Source organism: Muscardinus avellanarius (assembly GCF_963383645.1).
Source record: "Muscardinus avellanarius genome assembly, chromosome: 22".
NCBI classification, from domain to species: domain Eukaryota; kingdom Metazoa; phylum Chordata; class Mammalia; order Rodentia; family Gliridae; genus Muscardinus; species Muscardinus avellanarius.
This window is the reverse complement of record NC_137808.1, coordinates 14258851-14284898: the sequence shown is the minus strand read 5'-3', so window position 1 is coordinate 14284898 and position 26048 is coordinate 14258851. Positions and strand designations below refer to the sequence as shown.

At 48.9% G+C, this 26048-nt stretch overlaps 1 protein-coding gene across 1 annotated transcript; it reads left to right on the top strand.

Moving 5' to 3' along the window:
- IL5RA (interleukin 5 receptor subunit alpha) lies at positions 1–26048 on the top strand (the record flags this gene model as incomplete). The annotated part of the gene is made up of 14 exons (XM_080718224.1): positions 1–73; positions 1496–1641; positions 2404–2542; positions 5609–5762; positions 5838–6025; positions 8296–8441; positions 9728–9866; positions 16518–16614; positions 18715–18824; positions 22009–22218; positions 22859–22919; positions 22963–23205; positions 25386–25572; positions 25911–26048. The coding sequence occupies 14 exons, from the start codon at positions 1–3 to the stop codon at positions 26046–26048; spliced, it is 2031 nt and encodes a 676-aa protein (XP_080574350.1).

Genomic DNA, 26048 nt, shown 5'->3' with positions numbered 1-26048 from the left:
ATGGCACCCGCAACGCTCATTCTTTTGGGGGCCGCAATTATCTTGCAAGCGGACCTGCTTCCTGGCCGAGAAGGTAGGCACCTTCTACTCAGATCAAGGAAGTTTCTTCTCCTTTTCTTTCTCTCTCTCTCTCTCTCTCTCTCTCTCTCTATTTTTGCAGTACTGGGGATGGAACCCAGGGGCATTCTATCTCTGAGCTACACTCCGAACCCTGTTTTTTTTTTTTTTTTTAATTCTTTACTTTGAAACAGGGTCTCACTGGGTTGCAGAGGCCTCATTAAGTAGCTGAGGCTGGCCGCGAACCGCGATCCTCCCGAATGCTGGGATTTTGTAACCACCCAGCTACGGATGTTTCTTCTTAAGCGAAACACGTTAGGAAACAGCGCGGCTTTCTCCTAAATAAACTCACAATTATAAACTTTATCAAAGAAAATATTGAGCCTTCTCAGAATGCAGACTCTTCAGATGAACCACTGTTTAAGAAAGCAGTTTTACATGCTGTAATCTCTGTAATCCCAGTATTTGGGAGTCTGAGACAAGAGGATTGCAGGTTCAAGGCCAGCCTCAGCAACCTACAGAGACCTTCAGCAATCCAGCAAGACCCTGATTCAAATGAAAAAAAAAAAAAAAAAATAGGTCTGGGGGGTGTAGCTGGAAGGTAGAATGCCCCTGGGTTCAAAACCTCAGCACACACACAAAAAAAGCCCAAACCAATAACAAAATAAATGCTGTTAATCTCAATTCAATAAATTTTGATGACAACCTATTATGTCCCTCAATCTGAAGGCTATATTTATAATAAACAATGATGTAGAAAAATGATTATATTTTAATAAAAAATCCATGTGAATGTTACAGATGAACACATGGCAAAGGTCAGAAAAGAGAAGTCAAAAACAATGTTAAACTGGGCGTTACAAGCCTGTAATCCCAGTATGCGGGAGGCGGAAGAGGAGGATTGCAGGTTTGAGGCCAGCCTCAGGAACTTAGTGATATGCTGTTTCAAAATAAAGAATAAAAAATAGGTCTAGGGGTGTAGCTTGGAGATAAAATGTCCCTGGATTCAATCCCCAGTACTGCAAAAAAACAAAACAAAAAAAACCCTCAAAAAAAAAAAATCCAGTGTCAACCTGGGCATGGTGCCAGTGCCTGTAATTCTAGTACTTGGGAGGCCGAAACAGGAGGATCACAGGTTCAAAGCCAACCTTGGCAACTTAGCAAGGCTGTCAGCAATCTAGCAAGACCCTGTTTCCAAATACCAAATAAGAAATATCAAATTGGGGGTGTAGTTTGGAGGCAGAATGCTTCTGGGTTGAATCTCCAGTATCCCCCACCCCCCCAAAAAAAAATAGATAAAGATATTCCAAAATTCTTTCAGTATTATATATCCTAGAAGGCCTCATAAAATACTATCCTGCCTAATAAAACACATGAAAGCATCTAAAGCACTGTTTATGTACAACCGAACATTACGTGGCTTTTTTTCCTTCAACAGTTTTACTTCTTCCGCCCGTGAACTTCACCATCAGAGTCACCGGTTTAGCTCAAGTACTTTTACACTGGGAACCAAACCCCGAGCAGGAGCCCGGGGCTGCTGACCTAGAGTATCACGTGAGAATCGACGCCCCGCGGGAGGACGACGTAAGCACTCGGGAGGGAGGAGCGGTGCACGCCTGGAACCCCAGGGCTTGGGAGGCTGAGACAGGAGGATCGCAGGTTCAAGGCCAGCCTCAGCAACTTAGAGAAGCTTGTGTTTCAAAACAAAATAAAATAGAGCTGAGGATATAGCTCAGAGATGGAGCTAGGTTCGATCCCAACACCACAGTAAATACATACACACATAGATAAGTAAATATTCCAACAAAGGGAGAAATAATATTTACATTAAATGCTTTTTGGTCAATGTAGAATCCTAGAGAATTTTCTGCCAGAAAATGACTTCTTAGCTGGGTGTGGGGATGCACACGTGTAACTCCCATATGTGAGAAGCGGAAACGGGGATTTCAGGTTTGAGGCCGCGCTCAGCACGTACTGACACTCTCATCAACCTCCTGTGACCCAGCTTCAAAATAAAAAGTAAAATAGGGCTGGGGGTGACTGAATGCCTCTGGGTTCAATCCCAGTACTGTTACAAAAAAAAAAAAAAAAAAATTGGCATTAAAGCTAAGAACCAGAGAGGAATTAAGCCTCAACTGTACGATTTTGCTTGATGTTTTGGTGTGAATTTATAAAAGAAATGTGTCTGTGTATCACCGAGCGCTATTTCTTTTCCTATTTTTCTCAAAAATAACTTCAGCTTATTAATATGTCATTTGTAAAGGAAAAAAAAAGCCGTATTTGATAAGAAACCATTTTTGAAGACTGTTTCTTTGACCTAGGATGACCTGTGGGTTTTACTTTCAGTATGAGACCAGGGCCACGGAAAGCCGATGCGTAAGTCCCCTGCACGAAGGCTTCTCGGCGCGCGTCCGGACCGTCCCGGGGGGCGGCCCCCCGCCCCTGGCCAGCGCCTGGGTGTCCGCAGAGCTGCAAGCCCCAGCAGGTAGGGAGCCCGGGGTCACGCCCGCCAGCCCTGCCCAACAGCACCACCGCCGCACGGACCTCCTTACAAAGCGGGTGCTTCCGATACGTGCAGCTAGAAATACGTCTGATAAAACACTAGAAAACTGGCTAGCAGTACATTTGATTCAAACTGGAAAACAGGCTGGAGATGCTTCTGGGAAAACGCTGGAAAACAGGCTGGAGATGCCGCCGGTAAGACGGCAGAAAACAAGCTACAGACACTTCTGAGAAAACCCTAGGAAACAGGCTGGAAATATTTCTTTTTTTTTTTTTTTATTTTGTGGGTTGGGGGATGGAACCCAGGGGCATTTGACCTTCGAGCTACACCTCCTGCCCTATTTTTAAAATTCTTTCATTATTATTATTATTATTATTATTATTATTTATTTATTATTATTTTGGACTGAGGCTCAATTACTTCTTTATTTGGAAACCGGGTCTCACTGAGTCGCGGAGGGCCTCACTAAGTAGCTGAGGCTGGCTGCGAACTGCGATCCTCCCGTCTCGGCCTCCCGAATGCTGGGATGACGAGCGTGCGCCACCACGGCCGGCTTGCTAGAAATATTTCTAATAAGAAAGTAGAAAACAGGCTAGAAATACTTCTGAGAAAACCCTAGAAAATATGCGAGAAAAAATTTCTGAGGAAACGCTAGAAAACAGGCTGGGGATACTTGGAGCTAGGACGCCCGGTGCCCGCCCCGGCCAAGGGTATTCCTCGTCCTGAATGGGAAGCCACGTCTCGGTTTGAGTCAGCTCGCGGTCACTGCAACAAGTACCCAAGAGGGCCAACTTGGAAAAAGAAACACAAGAAGAAAAGGCGGGCGTCCTAGTACCCCCCTGAGGGCTCCCCCCAGTGACCCATGGGCTTCTCACGAGGCCCCAGCTCCTAAAGGTCCCACCACGTCTCAATAGCTCGAGCCTTTAACAAAGGGACCCTTATGCAGACCAGGCACCTCCTGCAGCGTGCGGGTGACCGAGGACAGACACAGCTCTCTTTGACTTACTTACCGTGACGTATCATCTCAAGCAGACCCCAGCCCCTTCACGAGGGGCTCCAGCCCAGGCAGAGAGACTAACGCGGGGTCCTCTCCCCTTGCGGGGCATCTACGGGGAACGGGCTTTGCGGCCTGGACACTCCTGCAATTCGATTCATTGTCGGAGCCTCTCAATACAGGCGGACGCTAGTGAAAGGTTATTTCTATCCTGAGCCAAGAGGGAAGTCACACCAAGGATTCTCTCAACCGAGAGGAGGATTTCAGGAGCTCGCCACGCCCTGGGCGTGGGCCACTGGGTCGTTTACTCTGCCTGTGAGCACTCTTGGCCCCGTGTCTACAGGTTGCACACCCAAAGCCTCGTTCAACGGTGGGCCAAAAATATTGGAAAGAAAAAATATCACGTGTGTACTGTACCTGAACAGAATTTTTAAGTGTCCCCTACAGAGTAGAACACAATGGCGGTTTACACAGCACTGATGTCTTGTGGTATGCCAAATCATCTAAACGTGGTTTAAAGTGTAGAAGAGGATGTGTGTAGGGCATATGCTGTATCATTTTATATAAAGGAATTAAAGACTTGTAGATATGAGTATATGAGGTGCTAGAACCAATTCTCATAGGCACAGAGAGAAGACTGTCATACAGACATAATAGAGATACATGCATTACATTAAATGTAAACATGTGCATTCACATTAAATATTATAGAGCAAACATGCTTTAGTCAAACGCCTTGATGTTTTTAACTTCTCTAGAGATAACCTGAGACCTTCTCCCACGACCTCTGTCCCGGGAAAGATAGTTTGTCAATGATAAAAATCATCTCTAGGCAACTTGACCTCAAAGACCCCCCCGCCGCCCTCGAAGGCTCTCCCACGGATGAGGTCTTCGCTGAATCTTGGCCCCCAAAGCCTTTCGTTCCCTCTGAAAAACCACAGGGTAGAGTCGCCCCTAAAGAATAGCAATTAAAACAAGGTTTTCTACGCAAATGATTTTGGGAAAAGATGGGTAAAATAAAGAGATTTCATCTAAAATCTAAAGATTGAAGCTTTCGTCTAAATATTTATGACAGAAAATTGAAAAATGCCAATGGGCACTGAGACTCCAAACACGGAGGACTGTTTTGTTTTGGTTTTTTTCTCTTTTTAATACTGAAGATTGAACCCAAGGGCATTCTACCTCCAAGCCACACACCAGCCTTTTTATTTTTGAAACAAGGTCTCACTAGGTTGCTCAGACTCTTGTTTTAACGCTGAGGCTCGACTCAAACCTGCCATCTTCCTGCCTCAGCTTTTCCAGCACTGGGATTACCAACGTCACTGACATGCCTGACCACAGTTGTGATATTACTTTGTAATCATGCAAACTAATCTAAGCAACAATCTGTGTTCTTCAGGACAGTCTTGGAGCAGGGTGCAGTGGCAGCATGCCTGCACTCCGAGTACTTGGGAGGCTGAGACGGGAGGATCGCGGGTACGAGGCCGGCATGCAGTACCGTTGTGAGGCTCGGTTTAAAAAAAAATAAAAGGCTGGGGTGTAGCTCACAGAATGCCTTTGACTTCAGACCCCAGACCCTTACCCCCCAAAAATGACTGAATTAGTAACACAATTGTAGGATGGGAGGGAGCACAGAAAACCTTGTTAGAACAAGCTCATTTATAGTTGGAAACACGGAGAAATCAAGGTATCACAGCTAGTCACTAAAAATTAACACGAGGATCCCGAGGTTGCTGGATAGCAATGTATGGTACTGCGCTTAAACCTGCACACATGTGCCTCCGAGACCGCAATGCCTGCACCCGTGGTCAGCCGGCCGGACAACTCTTTGACGTCGGAACTCGGGGGCTTTATAATTCTAGTTTCAATTCTCTGATCGGCTGGTTCTTTGCAAAGAGTAGATTTCTGTACACAGATAATGGGCGATGGCTTTTTTTTTTTTTTTTTTTTTGGCTGATGAATGAGATATTCCCAATCTCGACTATCTCGAAAGAAATACAAAACCCAGAGGCAACCGAGGCAGCTTTTTGTCTTTTATATTTGCGACCACCTAGGCTCTCCCGGAACCTCGATTGCCAATTTAAGTTGCACGACGAACACGGTAGCAGAGAGCGACTCGCAGTTGAGGCCATACCAGGTGTTTCTCCGCTGCACCTGGCTCGCCGGCAGGGATGTCCCCGAGGACACGCAGTATTTCCTCTACTACAGGTCAGTACCTATTTTCACATACGCAAACGGGTTCTGTCCTCTCGCCATATGCCACTCACGAGTGCTCTGGTTTAGATACAACTCTTGGACCCAAGAATGCCAGGAATACAGCCGGGATGCACTGGACAGGAACGTCGGGTGCAGGTGCCCGAGGACTCACATCAGCGGCAGAGGGCACGGCAGGCTGGCGGTGCGGGTGAACGGATCCAGCAAGCACGCTGCCATCAGGCCCTTTGACAAGCTCTTTGACGTGCGAGCCATCGGTAAGGCAGACGCACCCCCATAACCCCGTCCCGTGGCAGCATCGCAGCCCAGCAAAGGGTCTCGCTACTTTTCTGATGCCAAATAACCATCCACCTCAGGCTGGAAAACTCTGAGTGTAGGTTTCTCTATTTCAAAACAACTAAAAAAAAATTTTTTTTGGGGGGGGGCTGGATCACTCTGTTCTAGCTGGCTGTCCTGAACACGGTGGGATGTTAGCAGTCTTCCTGGCCACCAACCGTGAGATGGCAATAGAATCCTTCTGTCCGGTATGGTGGTGCACACCTGTAATCTCAGGACTTGGGAGGCTGATGCAGGAAGATTGCAAGTTGTGTGCCTCAGATACGCAGGGAGGACACCCTCAGCAACTTAGTGAGACCCTGTTTCAAAAATAAAGAATAGCCGGGCGTGGTGCCACAAGCTCGGAATCCCCGCGCTTGGGAGGCGGAGACAGGAGGATCGCGCAGGTTCAAAGCCAGCCTCGCTGGCTTAAGAGACCCTGTTTCTAAATAAAAAGTATAAAATAGGTCTGGGAGTGTAGCCCGGAGGTAGAAAGGTTTCCAGGAACCCCAGTACCACCTAAATAAATAAACAAATAAAGAAAGAATAAAAAATAGAACTGGGGGAGCAGCTTAGAGGTAGAATGCCCCTGGGGGTTCAGTCCCCAGTTCTGCCAAAAAAAAAAAAAGAAAAAGAAAAAAAGAAAGGAAGAAAGAAAGAAAGAAGTAATAAAAGATACTAAGGGAGACCTAGGAAAATGCTTACAATCTTGTACAAACAGCAGAAATTGATTTTTTATTTTTACTACATATATATATATATATATATTTTTTTTTTTTTGGTGGTACTGGGGTTCCTGGAAGCCCTTCTACCTCCGGGCTACACTCCCAGACCTACTTTTACATTTTTTGTTTGGAAACAGGGTCTCCTAAGCCAGCGTGCGCAGCTGGCTTCCAACCTGCGCGATCCTCCTGTCTCCGCCTCCCAAGCGCGGGGATGACAAGCGTGCGCCACCACGCCCGGCATTTTATTTTTACTATACGTTTTACAGTACTCGGGATTAAACTCAGGGGCATTCAACATCAAAGCTCCACTCACAGCCCTGTTTTATTTATGTTATTTTTGAAACAGAGCCTCACTAATTTGCTGAACCTGTGACTGTCCTGTCTCAGCCTTCCAGGTACCGGGATGACAAACGTGTACCGCCACGCCCGGCCAAAATCTTCTTTTATTGTATGACTTGCATTCTATTGAAGCCATTTTCTAGGATGAGTAAGAAGAACGAGTGCTTTCTCGGTTAAGTTTTCCCCGCTTAGGGAGCGGTGCAGGTGAAGCCAGCAGCTTCCGTTCCTTTCTCGTCCCTAGAGCCAGGAATTGTGAGGTCCGAGCCATGCGGTTTGAGACCAGGAACTCACTTCCTCTGCCCGCACGCAGCCATCGAACCAGTGAGCTCAGAGCCCACTCGGCTGGGGGTGAGGTCTGAGGGGAGAGCTCAGAGTCTAAGGAACGACTCGCATAGCTCAGCCCAGGTTTTTATGCACAAGAAAACAGAAGCTTCCTGCTCTATGCCCCCGAACACAATAACAACCGAAGCCCAGAAACGGGAAGCAAGTGGTTCTGGGCCTCCCCACTGCCGGGCTGGTGGGGGCTCAGGGCAAAACTCCCTCCAAGCAGGTCGGTCCTGAGCTTGGTCTAGCTTGGAAAATTAAAGGGATGTAGAGTGGGTCTTGCAATGAGCTGACAAGCAATGGGATCAGACTATGCAATTCCATTTGTAATAGAGTGTGTGTGTGTGTGTGTGTGTGTGTGTGTGTGTGTGTGTGTGTGTGTAGGGGGGTACTTGGGATTATACCCAAGGGTTTAGCTACCTCTGAGCTACATCCCAGCCCTTTTTATTTTTTGTTCCTGGAATCAAGGTCTCCCTAGCTAGGCTGCTGAGAGTTGACGCCCAGCTGCGATCATCTTTACAGTTTCCCACGGGGGTCTCTCGTTCTGCAGCCTAGTAACTGTGGCTAGGAAGTCAGGGATCAAGACCTGAGGGAGCCGGCGAGGCGGCACTGGGAGGCTGACATAGAGGAAGCAGGTTCGCGGCCAGCCTCAGCTACTCAGTGAGGCTGTCTGTGACTTAGTGAGACCTTGTCTCGAAATAAAGAATAAAAAACAGGGCTGGGGGTGGAGCTCAGAGATAGAATGCCCCTGGATTGAATGACCAGCAACGCACGCACACACACCCGCATGCGCACACACACTCACGATCTCTCCTCTCGCCTAGATCAAACCAATCCTCCGATGAACATCACCGCCGACGTTGAAGGAACTCGACTCTCCATCCAGTGGGAGAAGCCGCTTTCTGCTTTTCCAACACACTGCTTTGACTACGAAGTGAAAATTCACAACACAAAGAAGGGGTATTTTCAGGTAATTCTTCCAAATGTTCAAATATTCCTTGACAGTCGCTTTCGATGTGCTGAAAATTTTTCTTCCGGTGACTGTTCAGATTATAGTTTGATACTGACAAGGTCAATGATAAATACATCTACCCAGGTATTATTATTATTGTTGTAGTTGTTGTTATTATTATTATTATTGCTATAGATTGGACGCAGGGGCATTCTACCTAAGCTACACTCCCAACCCTATTTTTATTTTGAAACAAGGTCTCACTAAACTGCTGAGGGCCACACTGAGTTACTGATACCCAGTTTTATTAATAAATATAAATCTTGTAAATCAGATAAGCTGGAAGTGGTGGCACACGCCTAGCATCCCACTACTTGGGAGGTTGAGACGGGAGGATTACGGGTTGGAGGCCGGCCTCAGGATCAGTGAGACTCTCGGTAACGCGGCAAGACCCTGCTGCCAAATAAAGACAAAAAGACGGGCTGAGGGTGCAGCTCCGAGGCAGAACGCCTCTGCGTTGAATCCCACACTCATTCACTACCCATATAGACGATGAAATTGATATTAAACTCAAATTTTGGCCAGGCGTGGTGGCACCTGCCTGTAATCCCAGCACTTGGGAGGCTGAAACAGGAGGATCGCAGGTGTGCGGCCAGCCTCAGCAACTTAGTGAGGCCCTGTTTCAAAAATAAAAAAAAAAAAAATGGTTCTGGGAGTATAGCTCAGAGGTGGAATGCCTCTGGGTTTAATTCCTAATACTATACAGACAGACAGACAGACAGACACACACAAAGTCCTACTTTGGTTCTAGAAACTTAGGAGCAGTGGCGTGGGCCATACAGGAGGCTGAGGCAGGAGTGTCCCTCAAGTCCAGGAGGTAGAGGCCAGGTCAGGCAAAGTAGAGATCTATCTATCTATCTATCTATCTATCTATCTATCTTTCTTTCTTTCTTTCTTTCTTTCCTTCCTTCCTTCCTTCCTTCCTTCCTTCCTTCCTTCCTTCTTTCATTTTTTGTTACTGGGAATTAAACCCAGGGACATTCAACCTCTGAGCTACACCCTCAGGTCTATTTTTTTTTTTTTTTGAATCAGAGACTCACTACACTGCAGAGGACCTCACTAAGTTGCTGAGGCTGCCCTCAAGCCTGCGATCCTCCTGTCTCAGCCTCCCAAGTGCCAGGATGATAGGCTTGGGTAGTTTCTAAGCTATGTAGTTGAACGGCTAGTTGCAGGGCCTGCCAGGCTGATAGCTGGCACATATTATGTGCCTGGAGATGCTTACAAAGCGGATGTTTCCCTTGTAGGTGGAAAAACTGAGGACTAACTCCTTCGTCGCCATCACCGATGAGGTTTCTAAGCACTCCATCCAAGTCCGGGCCGCAGTGAGCCCGGCCTGCAGAGCCCAGGGTCTCTGGAGTGAGTGGAGCCCGCCTGTGGAAGTCGGTGAGTCCCCGTGTATTTATTTATTTTCTGCAGTACTAGGGATGGAACCCAGGAGCATTCTACCTCTGAGATATACCCCCAGACCACTATTTTTTATTCTTTACTTAGATACAAGGTTTCTCTGAATTGCAAAGGTCCTAAGTAGCTGAGGCTGGCCGCGAACTGCGATCCTCCTGTCTCAGCCTCACAAATGCTGGGATTACAAGCGTGAGCCACCATGCCCGGCTGAAGCTTAATTGTTATTACTTGTATTTGGTGGATTACATTTTAAAAAATGATATAGCCAGGCAAGATGGCACCCGGCTGTAATCCAAGTGCTTGGGAGGCTGAGACAGGAGGATCGCAGGTTAGGGGCCAGCCTCAGTAAGTAGTGAGACTCCCAGCAACCTAGTAAGACTCTGTTTCAAATAAAATTAAAATAAGGTAAAATGGGCTGGGAGTGTAGATCAGAGATAAAATGCCTCTAGATTCAAACCCAAGTTTACACACACACACACACACACACACACACACACACACACACACACCTTCCTCTATCCCAAGTCCCCCTCCTTTATTTGAACTAACATAGGAAATGAAGGGACTCTGAGATATTAAGAGACTCGGCCATTGTAGCTGTTCATCTGGAATTCTTTCTGACAACAGAGGGCCAATCAGCAAACGCGAGGAGAATGAGTTCACTGCTTAACCCCCGAGGCCCCAAGGGGATCCACAGAGGAGGAGCCTGGGGTGGGAAGGGGGCACCTCCGGGTGGCAAGGTCCTGTCCACTGCTGGGCACAGGGCGCTCCCTGCCCGGCCTGCACCTCCTGAGACGGTCCCTCTCGCCCCGGGATCCTGGGGCAGGAATTTTCTCTTTCTTTTCAAATGAAAGTAAGCAGTTTTATTTTATCAGCAGGCCTCATCAACTGGCTCCCTCAGCTGGCGTCTCTGCCTTATCTTCAGTCAAACTTCCCAATTTGCAAGGGTCTTTCTTCTTTACAAACCGTCTCAACTTCTCTTTTCTGGGCCCCTCTGGTCCTTATTATCTGCGATCTCCCGGGCACCTTTGTTTCCTGATTGGGTCTCGGTGAACACCTTTGTTCCCTGATTGGGTCTCAGTGAACACCTTTGTTTCCTGGTTGGGTCTCAGTGGACACCTTTGTTCCCTGATTGGGTCTCAGTGAACACCTTTGTTTCCTGATTGGGTCTCAGTGGACACCTTTGTTTCCCGATTGGGTCTCGGTGAACACCTTTCTTTTCTGAAGTTCATCTCTTCAGCCTCGGCACCTCCGTGAGTCCCAAATGCTTAGTGTCATTATTACATACACAAGGTCCCCTGCCTCCTGCATTAGTATTTGAAGTTGATGTGACTCTGTCCTGGGTTGTCACCTCATCACCGGATAACTCTGTTGTAACAGATTAACTAGGTGGCCACCTAGGCAGGTGGGGCGCGGATGGAGAAGGTGGGCCTGTGGTGTGGACTTCGGGACGGGGCTTGTGTCCTGGATCCCCTTGCCTGCTCGTCCTCCTGCTCCTGGCCGCCGTGATGTGAGAGCGGAACCATTTCTCTCTCCTTTCTCTTTCTCTCTTTTCTGTCTCCTCCTCCTCTTCCTCCCTCCTCCTCCTCGTTCTCTTCTTCTTCCCTTTCTCTCTCTCTCTCTCTCTCTCTCTCTCTCTCTCTCTCTCTCTCTCTCTCTCTCTCTCCTTCTTGCCACCATGCCTTGAGCTCTACAGAGCTGGCCTGACATGGACTGAATGCTGGAATCTTAAAAAAATTTTTTTTAAAAATTAATCTCAGCCGGGCGTGGTGGCGCACGCTTGTCATCCCCGCGCTTGGGAGGCAGAAACAGGAGGATCGCGCAGGTTCGAAGCCAGCCGCGTGCGCTGGTTAAGGAGACCCTGTTTCCAAATTTTAAAAAAATGTAAAAATAGGTCTGGGAGTGTAGCCCGGAGGTAGAAGGGCTTCCAGGAACCCCAGTACCACCAAAAAAAAAAAAAATAAAAAAAAAAAATAAAAAAATTAACCTCCCTTTCTTCACGTTGTGTGGTGCGTGCCCAGTCGTTTTGGATCATAGCAGTGACGATGCTGACTGAGACCCCAAGCATGAAAGCCAGGATGATGGGAGCTGATTTTCCCACAATGCACTCTTCCACATAGAAAAGAGTGTTGGCCGAGTTCATTTCCAGCCGCGTCCCTGCTCTGGCTGAGACCTGCTTCTCAGGGTGGGTGGGGATAACCACTGAAACTGTCCTTCAGGCCACTCACTGGGAGTTTGCCCTGATCACACGAAAGGTAGTAGCTGATGGCCAGGATCTGTGCACCGGTGAAAATGGTGTGTGTGTGTGTGTGTGTGTGTGTGTGTGTGTGTGTGTGTTACTAGTGACTGAACCCAGGGGCATTCTACCTCTGAGCTACAGCCCTAGCTCTAGTACTTGGAAAGCTGAGGCAGGAGGCTTGCAGGTTCAAGACCAGGCTCAGCAATTTAGGGAGACTCAGCACCCTAGCAAGACCCTGTTTCAGAACAAGACATAAAAATGGGCACAGATGTAGCTTAGAGATAAAATGCCTCTGGGTTCAACCCTGGTGTGTGTGTGTGTGTGTGTGTGTGTGTGTGTGTCACACACACAGCAGAAATTGCAAAATTTAAAGCACAGATACATGAAGGAATTTTCCATCTTTCAATCTTTCAAAACACTAAAATTCTTTCGTGTGTGTGTGTGTGGGTGGGTGGTGCTGGGGATGAAACCCAGGGGTATTCTAACCTCTGAGCTCCACCCCCAGCCTCATGTTTTAAATTATTTAGAAACAGGGTCTCACTGAGTTGCAGAGGGCCTAAGTAGCTGAGACTGGCCACGAACCATGATCCTCCCGGCTCAGCCTCCCAAGGACTGGGATGACGCGTGCGCCACCGCGCCCGGCTACCACTGACATCGTCTGGACCCAAAGTCTATGTACAGCCCATGGGGCCTGCTCCCCTTGGCCTTCAGCAAAACCAAACCCCAGTTAAGTGCTTCATTTAATGCACTGGTCATAATCATGAATTCTTATTTTTTTGGCATCAGTACACAAATTAATAGCAGATCATTCCGAGTAATCTCCACTTAGCAGTAAGTATGCGAACGCTTTTTCTTGCACTAAAGTTAAAGCCAACGATGATCTCTGATCGTTTACCTTGCTGTCCTGGGGGCAAGTTCGGTCCCAACCTGGCTCTATGGAGCGAGTCCTAGAAAGTCAGGCGGGGAGGAAAAGCTCATATACCAGCTCCCCTGCCCCTAACCAGGACCCCGATTCCCACCCAGTCCCGCACGGGCCTCAAAACACTCCTCTTTGATTAAAAGAAATGAAATCAGTGGCCTCTTAATGTTTTTGTTCATCCAAGAAGAATCTTTGCTTATCAAAATAAGAACTAACGTGAGTAGTAACCAGAAAGTGGTTTAACTGAAGGGATTTTTGTAATCATGGTTAGAAGAGAACGGTACCTTTATCAGGACCTGACATATCAGGCCAGGGGCCGTTGCCCAATTTCGGCCACAATTATGACCGAGTGTGTGGCCCTGATAATATTTACAACACGGCTTGTTCTTTCTGCAAAATCCAGAGTTCTTCTCCCCTTAACCTATTTGTGACTAGAGTAATTTTCGACTTTGCTAACACTCTCCTCCTTGAATTTGCCTCCACATTTGTAAACCTAGAGTCTCTAAACACTTTATAAAATATTGGCCAAGAGTGATACGTGCCTGTAATCCCAATAATGGGGAGGCTGAGACATGGAGATCACAGGTTCGAGGCCAGCTTCAGCAGTAACTTAGTGAGGCTGCTGGCCAAATCAGTGAGACTCTATTTCCAAATAATAAATAAAAGTAGGGCTGGGGGCACGGCTCGGAGACAGAACGCCCCTGGGTTTCATCCCCAGCAGCAAAAAACAAAACAAAAATGGGTAAGAACATGAAATGGTTCATTTCAGAGATGGGGAAGTTGGCAGCTGAATTCGGTTTTTAAGAAATCAAACTAAGAAAGTTCAAACAGTATATTGGACTCGCTGGCACAAATTCATGATGAGTTCACATTCTAAGCAAGAACAGGACTGACTGTTACTCCTAGAACTCCAGAGGATCCGCAGATTGGAAAGAGAAACGGTCCACGGCTCTGGGGTATTTCCCAGAATTTTACAACGTGAAGCTGATGCCTGTGTGTAGGAGATGAGGCCGTGCACGTCAAAAGGAAATTTGTTCTCAACAGGATAGCTACTTAAAAACATTTTTTTTGATTGTTTTGTCTTGCTTTTTCTGCTACTGAAAATTCAATCGAGGGTCATTCTACCTCTGAACTCCACCCCCAGGCCTATTTTTATTCCTTATCTTGAAACAAGGCCTCACGGAGTTGCAGAGGGCCTCGCTAAGTAGCTGAGGCTGGCTGTGAACTGCGATCCTCCTGTGTCAGCCTCCCCAATGCTGGGATGACGAGCCTGTGCCGTCCCGGCCCTTTTGACTTCTTTCTTTTCCTTTTTAAATTTTGAAATGGAGTCTCACCAGATTACTGAGAGTTTTGCTAAATGTCCTCAGACCAGGGATCCCCCTGTCTCAGCCTCCCAAGTGCTGGAATCCCCAGCGGACACCATCATAGCTCCTTTTTTTTTTTTTTTTTCCGGTACTGGGGATGGAACCCAGGGCCATTTCACCTCCGAGCTATGCTCCCTGCCCTAGTTTTCTTTTTTTTTCTTTTGAAACACGGTCTCACTAAGTGGCTGAAGGCCTCCCTAAAGTAGCTGAGGCTGTCTTCGAACCGCGATCCTCCTGTCTCAGCCTCCCAAATGCTGGGATGACAAGCGTGCGCCACCACGCCCGGCTCACATTTCTCATTTTATAGAATAAACGATGAACAGCGAACAGGACGCGGGCCTGTTCCTCCCAGCCGGTTCGAACCTCGGCACGCCTGCCCACGGCCACCTGCCATTAAATGACAGTGTCTTCCTTTGTTTTATGCGGTTCTTCCCTGGCTGACTGTAAACTGCAGGACGGGAGGGTTCACCTAGCGTGCGTATGCGTGTGCGTGATGCCGGGGACTGGACCCAAGGGCGTTCTACTTCTGAGCTGCACCCAGCCCTGTTCGCATTGTTATTTGGAAACAGGCCTTCTCTAAGCTGCTGAGGGCTTTGCTAAGTTGCTCACCCTGGCCTCCAACTGTGATCCTCCCGTCTCAGCCTCCCAAGCACTAGTTATGGGCGCACCTGAAATGCCTAGCTGCGTTTCTCCTCTTTTGGCCACTGTATCCCAGTAACTTGTAAAATGCCAGAAAACAACGAATAAAACCCTAATACCTACCTGCTCGATGGATGAAATTAAGAACTGATGTATTAGCTGGCTCTGCCACAGAAAGACCCCCCTCCACCCAGATGACTCAGGATTAGCATTTGTTCCTGACAGGGAGTCTGGCAAGCTTGGCAAACACATCACTTCTCTAAATACCATTCAGTGAATGGTACTGGATTGTTCTTGACCTTACAAACCCCCCCCCCCCCAAAACCCCACACGCCGAAACTGTCACTAAAGAACAGAAGAATCTGTCCCTTCAGTGTAGATTAGGCCGGGCACGGTGGTGTACACCTGCGACCCCAGGATTGGGAGGCCGAGACGGGAAGGCCACAGGTTCAAAACCAGCCTTAGTGAGTGAGTGAAACTTTCAGTAACCCAGCGAGACCCTGTTTCAGAAGAGAAAAAAATATGGCTAGAGGTATTTGGGAGGTAAAATGTCCCTGTGTTCAATCCCCAGGACCGCGTATGTGTGTGCTCACGTGCGAGTGTAGATTAGGAGTAAATTCAGACAAAATGCAGATTCGGAGGAAGTTCAGATAGAGAATAAAGTAGCGTGCAAAACACTCTCTGTCCTGATAATAACAATTTCTTTCTACTTTCCTATCTGGGAAATGGCAGTAACGGAAAGAGATGCTTTGGGGATAATGAAAATAAAAACCGCTTTGAGCATAGTACCCTTGTAGACAATACCACTGTATGATGTTTCCCGAAAAGTTCAAATGACAACTTTGAAAAACCAACTAGGTCACTAACTTACAAATAAAAATACAACGAGCAGACCATGGCGGGCCACACCTGCAATGCTAGTGCTTGGGAAGCTAAGACGGGAAGAGAGCAGCTTCCAGGCCAGCCTCAGAAACTTCGCAGGACCCCGTTTCCAAAACAAACAGTCTTTTAAAAAGGGCTGGGGGTGTAGTGGGGAGGGCGGCATGGCCTCAGTTCTATCTCTAGTACCCCCAAACAACACAATTAGTTTACTAAGTTTCCATTTTCAACCTTACAAAAATCAGGTACTAAGTTACCAGTTCCAAATTTGTCAAATGCAGTGAGGTTAGGAAGTTGCAGATGAAGATACAGAAAGGTCACTAAGTTGCCACTTTCAACTTGGCAAAAGGCAGCGGCTGCAAAGTTAGAAAGATACAATTAGGTCACCGAGTCACCATTTGCAGCCTGGCAGAAATGAGGTTACTAAGTTACCTGCAGTTTCTTCTTTTTCTATCTGGAAAATTTACTGACAACTTAAACCTGATGGGCTTCACAGGTTACAGCTCCCACCCCGGCTCTTGGGTACCCTGAGCCTCGTCTTGTTTCTGCTCCTGATTCTGACTCTGATTTCTTTTCCTCTCCTCTCTGATCAGAAAACGATGAGCAGAAGGCCGGGACAGAATGGCTTCTCATCCTGCTCGTGGCGACCGTCAGCTTTGCGGTGTTAATCCTCTCGCTGATCTGCAGGATGTACGTGGTTCCCCCGGGCTGATTCCAATCGGTTCTGAGTACTGAGTGCTTAGTCTCGCTCTTGCATCCATTAGACAGAGGGGCTCTTGTCATCAGACGGAATTAGAGCCGTTTTCTTGCTGGAGGCCCTTTCTGTATTTAGTGTAGACCAGTCTCAAAGTGAGAAACGTTAGCAGGGCGACACCTAGAGGCTGGCTAGAGAACTGCACACCACAACTGCTACCCACGACCTCGACTTGCTCTGTGACCTGTGATTATCTTCATCATTTACTATTTTTTAATTTTTTCGGTACTGGGGATGGAACCCAGGGGCATTCTACCTCTGAGCTACACGCCCAGCCCTATTTTTTATTCTTTATTTTGGAACAGGGTCTCACTGAGTTGCAAAGGGACTCGCTAAGTAGCTGAGGCTAGCTGCAAACCGCAATCCTCCTGTCTCGGCCTTCCCCATGCTGGGATTACAAACATGTGCCACCACGCCCGGCGTTACTATTGTTATTTTGTGTGTAGGGGGTTTTGGAGAACCCAGGGGCATTCTGAGCTACACCCCCAGCCTTTTTAATTTTCATCTTGAAACAGGGTCTCGCTAAGTTGCTGAATGCTGGCCTCGAACCTGCGATCCTCCTGTCTCAGACTCCCAAGCACTGGGATTACAGGCGCGCGTCATTTTGCGGGGTGAGGCCTATCAACTCCTCAGAAGGCTTTTGCCTCTGTGGTAGTTTGATTACTGCTCAGCCTCCAGCACGGGGTTAGTACAGCTTACGTACAAGCAGGGGAGGCCACTAGGAGCCGCGTCGCCACAAAGCCCATTATTATGACCCTCGACTTCTACCTGCCCCTTGTCACCTGGCCCCTGAGTGGCAAATTCTTCTTAGGTCCAACACCGTTTCTAGAAATGGCAGGCAGAGACTCTATCCTGGGGCTGCCCAGTGTCCGAGAGGCAATCTCTGTTTTAGCATTTCATAAAGGCAAAGTATCTTGCCTGGGGCTTAAAAACATGCTCTGTCGTGGCCCTCTGACAATTCGGATGAACACCTTTGTCATCCCAGCACGTGGGAGGCTGAGATAGGAGGATCGCAAGTTCAAGGCCAGCCTCAGCCGCTTGACAAGAGCCTCATCAACCTAGCGACACACTGTTTCAAAGTAAAAATAGGGCTGGGGGTGTATCTCAGCGGTAGAATCCCTTGGGTTCAATTCCCGGGACCACCACTCCCCCCAAATCATATTAAACAGTTTACTATTATAAATGTTATATCCAGGCAGCATTGTTAGGTTTCGGGTATGGTTCAAAGGAAGGGAAAAGAAACCTCTCTGAGTCGGCGCAGTTCAGGAAGACTGTGGTGTCAGCCTGGATGGACACGGTGGACATTTCCAGCACTTTTTCAGAAACTGGGCACCGGTGACCCGCTACCACGCTGTCTTTCTGCACGGCTCAGACACCTCATCACCGCCACGCAGGACCCCGAGGTCTCCAGCCACTGTCTGGACGCTGAGACGCAAGGTTTTTAATATGCTTTTTAGGGCACTGTAGGCTCACATCTTAACGAAATTCAGAGTAACAGGGGCATACATGCGCATAACCCATTGCAAGACTTAATTAGTAAAGATTTTGAATTTATTCACCAGCCGGTCCCGGAGCCAACGAGGTCAGCTTTTAGAGTAGATTTTTTTTTGGGGGGGGCAGCCTATACTGTATTTAAATCCTGATAATAGCCAGGTGTGGTGGTGCACGCTGTAATCTTATTACTCAAGAGGTAGAGACAGGAGAATCGCAGGTTTAAGGCCAGCCTCAGTAACTTGCTAAGTTGCTAAGACCCTGCTTCTTTTTCTTTATCATGGTGCTTGAGATTGAACTGGGGGACATTTTACCTCCAAGCTACACCCCCAGCCCTATTTAATTTTTATTTTGAAACAAGGTCTTTCAAGGTTGACGAGAGTCTCGCTACTTGCTGAGGCTGGCCTCAGACCTGCGATCCTCCTGTCTCCGCCTCCCACGTACTGGGGTTACAGGCGTGTGCCACGGTGCCTGGCTGGAGTGGGCATTTGGGGACAAGGGAGAAGCGGGTGCTCACACACCGCCTTTCTTTTCTCTTTTCCCAGATGTCGATTATGGACCAAGCTATTTCCTCCAGTTCCAGCACCGAAACGTTACATCAAAGATTTCCTGGTGACCGCTGACCTTGAGGTGAAGCTAACAGTTCTCACCGGGTGTCAGAAGAATTCCGGTTCTTGGTTTCCTCTATTAAAAGCCAGGGCTTTTCCCAAAAGGCCAGGAGCCAGTTATGCGTATTCATGACCATCTTTAAATATAGGAAGAAGTGCGGCCAGGCGGCACAGGCTCCTAATCCCAGCTTTTGGGGGCTGAGACTGGAGGATCGCAGCTCACAGACAACCTCGGCTATTGAGTGAGGCCCTCGGCAACTCAGTGAGACCCTGTTTCAAAATAAAGATAACAAATAGGGCTGGGGGCGCAGCTTGGAGGTAGAATGTCCCTGAGTTCCACCCCCAATTGTAAACAATTCAGAGAGTAGCCAGGCATGGTGGTGCACACCAGGTATCCCAGCACCTGGGAGGCTGAGACAGAAGGATTGCAGGTTGGAGGACAGCCTCAGCAATAAAGCAGGACCCTCAGAAACCTATTGAGACCCCGTTTCAAAGTTAAACGACAGCAGCAATAAAATTATGGGCTGGAGATTAAATTACAATTAAACGGCCCTGGGTTCATTCTTTAGCAACCCCGACACCCCTCACACATACAAAACTCAGAGAGATGACATGCTTTGCTAAAAGACATCTAAGGGAGGATGTTTTGTTTTGCAGAAAATTAGTTCTGGTAAAACAGAAACAGAAGCCCTAAGTCGCGTGGAAGAGCCCGGATTTGAGATCTTGGAAAACTCTGCGTGTTGATCTCCACTGTGCAGACTGCGGATGAAGTCGCGCATATTTCCACGTAAAGAGCAGAGGCCGCTGCTCCTCGGCGGAAAGGTGCTCGGACCTTAACACACTCACTCCAGCTGCCGGGCGGTCCCTCCTGACGTGCGAGTCCTGCATCTGAAACGTGCAGGCATCGCCTCACATCTCCTGCTCGGAGCAAGGCGGCTGGGCCCGCTGACACTGCTCCGGGGACATTGTCCCCCACACCATCAGGGGAGACCTCCTCATGCCGGCCGGCCGAATAACGTGCCCGCAACTGCCTCGCACAGGACACAGCTGTGAGGCTAAAGCCAAATACATATATATGTATATATGTATATATATATATATATATTTTTTTTTTTCTGGAAGTTGCTGGTTTGACTGTTTAAGTAGCCAGTAACAGAGTTCACAAGATCTCATGAAGAAGGCAATTTGGACCAACTTGGAGTGGATCATGAACTTGGATTCAAGAGACTGTCTATCCTATTCCAAGCGGGAACCATAAACTCATGAATACTTTTTTTCATTAAGTTCTAGAATAGACCCCTCCCCGCCAAGGAATGTGTTTATATGTAAGACAGGGAGAGAAAGATGAGACAGAAAAAAGGGAAAGAGGGGAAAGGAGGGAGGGAGGGAGGGAGGGAGGGAGAGAGAGAGAGAGAGAGTGTGTGTGTGTGTGTGTGTGTAGGATGAGGGAGAAAGAGAAGGGGAGAGAAAGAGATGGGAGAGAGGAGAGAGGAAGAGACGGCGACTGTCTCAGGCTCCACTGGTCTGCTCCGGGAGCATCAGTTGAGGCACACGAACTTAAAAAACACAAAGGTCACACCCCCAAAACACCCTGATTAAAGGGAAGAGGATGGGGAGTGGATGGGGGCTAACTGGATGACGTGTGCTTGTATATCCTCTCAAGTCTTGTATTCCAATGTGATATATGATTACAATGCACCAATAAAAATAAATAAAAAAACAAAAGTCCCAATGTTTGCATGGCGAGATCTGTATGCCTCAGGACCATCTGTGGGTGGAGTTAATAAACCTTAGTTGCTAATGTGTTAAACAAAGAGTAACTATCTGGCGGGGCGTGGTGGCGCGCCCCTGTAATCCCAGCATTTGGGAGGCTGAGACAGGAGGACTGTGGTTGGAGGCCAGCCTCAGCTACTTAGGCCCTTTGCAACTCAGTGAGAGTCTGTTTCAAAATAAAAAAAAAATAAAAATAGGGCTGGGGATGTAGCTCGGAGGTAGAAAGCCCCTGGGTTCAATACCCAGTACTGCAAAAAATAAAAATAAAAAATAAAATAACTATCTGGAATGGAGGACAGAGAAATCTTGGATGGTCCGTGAGCAAATGTGAAAACCTAACTGAGAGTGGCGCTTGAGGCTGGCCTGGGGTGTCTGTGATGAGGACTGCGTCCCTGTGTCTGCTTCCAGGTCCCACAAGTTCCAGGACAGGAACTCTTTGGAAACCGTTTCTTTAGAATTTCATATTGAACGAATGACGATCTAATTTTTTTAAATCTCAGTATCCCTCTGCTGCGGCTAATGACGTGAATGAAAACGCGGTTCAGAATGAAACATGTTCCACAGAGCCGACAGCAAATCGTCTTGGTCCACGCACTGGAGAGGGGCCGTCTCTCAGGGCTCTCCCCGAGTATCTGCCCTCTGCCTGCCCACTTCTCTCTCTCACCTAAGACTGTTCCAGTACCACGCCCTGAGCTCACAGACCCTCCCTAACATGGGCCGAACCCCAAATCTCCAAAATCTGTGAGCAAATCAATCTCTCTTGCTCTAAGGTGTGCGTTCAGGTGTTTGGATTATAGCAGGGGGAAAGCTGATGGGCGCGTACAGGAAGGGAAGGAGCCCCGAGAGGTGTGGGCGACTCTGACTCAATATCTATCTATCTATCTATCTATCTATCTATCTATCTATCTATCTATCTCCCCCCCCCTCTCTTGCAGTACAGGGAATGGAACCCAGGGGCATTGTACCTCCAAGAGACACTCCCAGCCCTATTTTTTTTATTCTTTACTTTTTGCAGTACTAGGGATGGACTCAGGGGCCTTATACCTCTAAGGGACACCCTCAGCTCTATTTTTTGGTCATTTTATTTTTAATTTTTGTTTATTTTTTGGTAGTACTGGGGTTCCTGCAACCCCTTCTACCTCCGGGCTACACTCCCAGACCTATTTTTATATTTTTTATTTGGAAACAGGGTCTCTTAAGCCAGCAAGCTTTGAACCTGCGTGATCCTCCTGTCTCCACCTCCCAAGTGTGGGGATTACAAGCGCGCACCACCACGCCCGGCCTTCATTTTATTTTTGAAACACGATCTCACTGAGTTTTAAAGGGCCTCGCTAAGTAGCTGAGGCTGTCTGTGAACCACGATCCTCTGGCCTCAGCCTCCCTAATTCTGGGATGACAAGCGTGCGCCACCACGCCCGGCTAGCTGTGGACATTTCCACCTCCTCAATTTACTTCCAGCCATCACCAAAGTATCTGACAACACAGAGAAAATTTTACACGAGATGATTATCCCACAAAATCAAATCGACGTCTTGGCTCCAGTCACTCTCGAAAACAGGCAGAACCTTGATCTGCTGACAGCCAAGACATCGGTGGCTCTTGCTTGTACCTGGAGGGGGGACGCTGTGTTAACGCTGACCTACGACAATGGACGACCCAGCAAAAACTGTACGGAGCCACGCTTCTGAAATAAGACAGCTCTGAAAATCCTGGGGACTGTGCGCAAAAGCCAAACCCAAACCCAAACCAACCCAAAACAACTGGGGCTGGACCTTCTGTGTGCGCCCCCTCACAGTGATGATAATCATTCTGCCTCTTCTGTCTGGACCCTGCACTTTATTTAATTTTTAACTCTTTTATTGGCGCGCTGTGGTCCTACGTCTTAATTAAGAGAGTCCAAGATGACAGAGGCGCACAGGCGCACGTGCATCACAAGGCTTGAAACACAAGGACGTGAAAGCCGACCCGCTCTCCCGAGCCCATCCCCACCCTGCTGGGGGCCCTCTGCCCACGACGTCACGACCTCGACGGCGCCCCCGGCCCACAGCCACAGACCCCCGCTCTCTGCGTCCTTAGAAACATTCCAGGATCAAAATGGGCTTCTCTTTCTCCACCTCCCAGCCCTGCATGCCCGCCAGGCGACCTGTCCGGGTTTATCCTGGGGAAGGGTCGGTGGGCTCAGGCCCTCCGCAGACCCCATTCCTCCGCTCCTGACCCCAATCCATCCCTGCCTGGGCCCTCGGGGGTCTCCATCCCAAACGACCGCCCTCCCCAACCCGACCCCCGACCGTCTCCCCCCAACCCCCAGGGCTCATCACCCTCAAATCCGAGCGCCTTTTAAGAAGCGCCCACCGTCGTCCTGGCTTCTCGTCGGCATCCAGACGCCCCCTCCCCCCAGCCCTGGCCTGGCAGGCGCCCCCACCGGCTCCTCTGCCCCACGGCGGCCGAGCCCCCCAGCGCAAACCCCTCTCGGCCTCCCGCGCTCTCCCCGTGTCCGGCCGGCCATGAGCGTCGTGCTCCCCGGGCCTCCCCGTTCACCTCGGGTTCTGCATCTGCTCCCGACACCGCCCATGGCGTCCGCGACGCAGACGCCCGACTCGTCGTCACCGAGAACGAGCTTCAGCAGACGAGAAAACTCGAGCTCCGCGCGGCGGGGTCAGAGCGGACACCAAACAATCCCGGGAGGCGCCTTCGCCGTCCGCAGGAGCCATCACCGCACACACCTGTCACCTGCGCGCATGCGCACTGGCGCTCCGAGCAGGGGCCTGCGCACCGCCCCTCCCGCGCCCCTCCCCGCGCCGGGCGGAGGCGACACGTGCGCCCTTTTGAAGCTCTGATGGGCCTCTGTTTAGTCAGCTTTAAAGTGAGCTACCAGGCTTGTTTTCTTTATTTAAATCAGAAGCAAACAATTCCAGGTGCACACCTGGAGGAGTCCGGGTTCTTGGGAGGCTGGGACTGGAGGATCACACGTTGAAGGCCGGTCTCGGCGGGAAGCGAGCCTGTCTCAAAAACAAAAACAAACAAACAAACAAACAAACACAAAACAAAAAAAAAAAAAAAACCCAAAGGAAAAAAGAGCTGGGGGTGCAGCACAGAAATAAAACGCCGCTGGTTCCCGTCTCTAAGTACCCAAATAAATAAAGTAAGCAAGTATTCCCTATTAAGAAAATTAAACAATACGTCAACATGGGGGATGGAGTTGAAGGAAAAAAAGTCAATAGGAAGTACTGGTGTTGTGGTTTAGAGCTTAACAACAACTCCTCGTCCTCGTCCTCCTCCTCGTCCTCCTGGTCCTCCTCCTCCTCTCCTGGGGTCGCACCCAGGCACACTGTAGCTCTGAGCTGTACTTCCAGTCCTCTGGGGCGCTGGGATGACAAGCATGCACCTTAAACCGGGCTAAACCACGGTATCTAAAGTTCTAGACAGTGATAAACCGTGAGGCCTGAGTTTCACTGAGTTACATTTCGGTCCTAGAGACTGAACTGGGGCCGTCTGCCGCCAGCTCCACTCCCAGCCCTGTTTATTTTTGACACAAGGTCCAAGTTGCCGAGGCAGGCCTTGAACCTACGCCCCCATCTCAGTCTTCCAAGTCCCGGGACGACAGGCGTGCACCACCACCCTGGCTCAGTGAAACCCCTGCGTTATGAGAACAACCAGGGTGAGCGAATAGCGCTGCTTGTTTCCACATATTTACTAAAAAATGAGCTAGATGTGGCAGGTGGATCAGGAATTATCTGCACATATATTCATGGATCCAAAATATGAAACTATGTCACAGTCAACCCTAATGCTTTTTATTTTTATTCTCTTAGAAAAGCAACCCGTTTGAGAAAATAATTACGTTTAATCAAATAAAAATCATTCTGTTGTGGGGGGTCAATGGCGGACGATGTTACTGTGTTTGCCTGAATTTAACCTGTTATAAGTTGATTTTGCAATAAACACAGGGCGGTGTTTCTGTTCATAGGACTGTCTACATATTTACCAACATATTTCAAATCCATGTATGTGTCATAGGAATCTCAATTTCTCCAGTGCCCAGAACACGGCTTCATATGTAGATAGCACTCAAGTCAGTCTGTCTGTCTGTCTGTCTGTCTGTCTCTCTCTCTCTCTCTCTCTCCCTGTCTCTCTCTCTCCCTCTGTACTGGGGGTTGAACCCAGGAGTATTCTACCTCTGAGCTATGTCCCAAGCCCTTATTTTTTTGAAACAGCATCTATGTTACTGACAGCCTCTCTAAATTGCTGAGGCTGGCCTCAAACCTGGGATCCTCCTTTTTTTTTTTTGTGGTACTGGGGTTCCTGGAAGCCCTTCTACCTCCGGGCTACACTCCTACACCTATTTTATATTTTTATTTGGAAACAGGGTCTCTTAAGCCAGCTCTGTGGCTTCGAAGCTGCGCCATCCTCCTGCCTCGGCCTCCCACGCGCGGGGATGACAAGCGTGGCCACCGCGCCCGGCAAACCTGGGATCCTTCTGTCTCCGCCTGCCGAATTCCCAGCTTACCTGAGACATGAGGTTATCCAAACCCATCTTCTGCCCACGTGGAAAGGTGCTGGACCCTGGGAGCGCGGGCTCTGTAAAAACAACTCGATGTCCTGGGAGAATCCAATGGCCTGTCGGGATAGAATTCCCTCCTGTGCAGCTAAATCCCCGGTGGTTACACACGGAAGGCGGGTTACGAGTAAGAGCTAGAATAGACAGAGCAAATTTTTCTTCAGTCTCTATTTTACGAAAACTCTCGACTGGAGACCCAGTCCGCCCGAGTCTGTTACTTGGGCCGCGGGCTTGGGGGACCCCGTGGCTTCCACACTTTAGAAAGTCTGTTGTGTAGACCACCCAGCATCTACCGCCACCTTCTCAAACACCACTGCCATCCACCTGCGAAGGACCTTCTCTTCCAGCGAGTGCAGGCTTCAGTGCGGTCAGAGCGCACGGGCCGTGCGACCAACATTAAAGAGAAACTTCCAGAAGGGTTTGAGTGTCGGGAAGAATGGCATCGATGCTGGAAACGAAGCCTGGTATTGGTCCGCACAGACTTCCCAGAGCTGCTTGCGGCGAGTGGCACAGCCTCGCTAAGTTGTTGAGGCTGGCCTCTAGCCCACAGTCCTCCTGACTCGGCTTCCTGAGTATTTATTTTTTAAATTTTGAAATAGGGTCTAAGTCGCAAAGGGCCTCCCTGAGTTGCTGAGGTTGGCCTCGAACCCGCGACCCTCCTGTCTCAGCCCCCAGAGCGCTAGGCTCACAGGTGTGTGTGCCACCACGGCCAGCTTCATTCTTTGGTGAGATCTACCCTAGGGCCAGGTAACTGGTTCCTCCCTGTGCGGTCAGGTTAACAGAGTCGTCCCCTTATTTCCAGCCAGTGAACCCCACGTGCGCCCACTACAGAGGCCAACGGATCGTGCAAGGTTGCCTACCGGGAGTTTCCAGCCAGACTTACCTGATCCGGGGCCTCGTGTCCAGAGGATTCAAGGTAAAAGACGACCTTACATCCTAA